Source organism: Sinocyclocheilus grahami, unplaced genomic scaffold (assembly GCF_001515645.1).
Source record: "Sinocyclocheilus grahami isolate Dianchi unplaced genomic scaffold, SAMN03320097.WGS_v1.1 scaffold6209.1, whole genome shotgun sequence".
Lineage (NCBI taxonomy): Eukaryota > Metazoa > Chordata > Actinopteri > Cypriniformes > Cyprinidae > Sinocyclocheilus > Sinocyclocheilus grahami.
Genome location: NW_015510692.1, coordinates 3,964 through 5,485, shown reverse-complemented (window position 1 = coordinate 5,485; position 1,522 = coordinate 3,964). Strand labels below are relative to the sequence as shown.

The window sequence follows — 1,522 nt, the reverse complement described above, 5'->3', positions numbered from 1 at the left end:
TTTTTCCAATACCGTGCAGCCCTAGAAATGTTGCGTCACAGCAATGTTCGGAATTACAAGAATTATACATAACCATATGCGCAAGAAGTTCATCCACCTAAAATATTCCTGTAATGTGTACTATCTGTGGATATCACACATTTGTCAACGTGTGTCCATCTGTCCTCAGTATATGCCTGCAAACACAGCTATGCAAGGGACCTACATACCACAATACGCCCAAGTGCCTCCTTCAAGCATTACAGCCGAGGTATGAAATCCCTGCATGCTGAATTATTCCAAGTGTTTCAAAGCCTGATTCACTGTGATGTACTGTCAGTAATGTTGACCTCATGCCACTGCAGGAAAATAGCGTCCAACAGCAGCAGGTTGCCATAGAGACACCCACAGACCACACAACATACTCCTACCAGCATGGCAAGTGAAGAGGAGGTGGGCTACTTCCTGTTGCTTTGGAAATATTGTGGTCTGAAATGGAAAGAGAGAGTGAAAACAAAGTTTATTCACAAGAAACATTTTTCATGATGTTGTATTGGCATATCTACTGTATCCAAGAAATGATAAAATCAATTCTTCTGGACTAGATGGATGAGTAACTCAAGTTGTTTTATGTTTTTATAAGCTTCTTTTCTCACTCTAATATCTTTCTCTCTCTTACTTTAGTGCATTCATAGAAGTGATGGAGGACTTTGGATACTGAACCACCTCTCTTGACATAAAAACAAATGGACATTGTGAAAAGGAACAGAGAAGTGTGTCTCTTTCCAATGAAAGAAAGCAGACAGTTTTGCAACTTTTTTTTCTTGGAGAAGACCAACCGATAATGAAAGTAAGTGAAAGATTTGGATGGAGAAAGCTTTGACTGCAAGATGTCATAAAAGTTCAGAGAAAGCGAAGTAAGCTTTTTTAACACAAAGACTCACATACATGCACACACACTCCAACACACTTTGAGAAATATTTTTCTGCAACTTTATTTTCTAAAATGTTCTGCAAAGCCAGAATGAAACAACTACGATGTTAAGGCACCATAATTTGATTTCATGTTTTTGTAAAATTCTTCAAAGATTTTGTTGACTGCTTTTGAACCGTCTGCTGCAAAAGGAGGAATTTTGTACATAAAAACTGTTTTTGCAAAGTTCTTGCAGCATTTTTCTTGAATATCGATTTAAGGAAATCCTGAGGAACCTGCTGAAACCAGCAGCTAAGTCGTTTTGATAGAACTACAGAAAAATGTGCTGTATCGAAGAGCATTGTAAATGCACTCATTGTTTCAAGCAAGATTGTGTCCAGCAAGACGAGACTGAATTCTGAAACCAGGACCTCATATTCCCTCAAAATGTCCTTTTTCCCTTCCAAAATGCTGCTTTATCTTGTAAGTTAGGTTATGCTCTGTTTAAATGTTGAGATTTATTTTTGTATTTGAAGATCTTTTTTTTTAAAGGAAAATTTCAAAGAGAAGCTATTTGAATTATAAACTTTTTTTATGGCTTTGTTTTCATGTCAATAGTTCTGTCTTGCC

General features: G+C 37.0%; 1 protein-coding gene across 1 annotated transcript in view; it reads left to right on the top strand.

The window, feature by feature from the left end:
* The window catches only part of LOC107577492 (RNA-binding motif, single-stranded-interacting protein 2-like), a gene marked incomplete at its 5' end in the record, with an annotated part of 3,609 nt that extends 2,093 nt beyond the window's left edge, over window positions 1-1,516 (top strand). Inside the window, 3 exons of the mRNA XM_016263560.1 lie at window positions 42-250; window positions 345-432; window positions 664-1,516. Of these exons, the coding sequence (XP_016119046.1) occupies window positions 42-250; window positions 345-425 (290 nt within the window). The remainder of the gene's footprint in view (window positions 1-41; window positions 251-344; window positions 433-663) is intronic.
* Window positions 1,517-1,522: the final 6 nt, after the last annotated feature.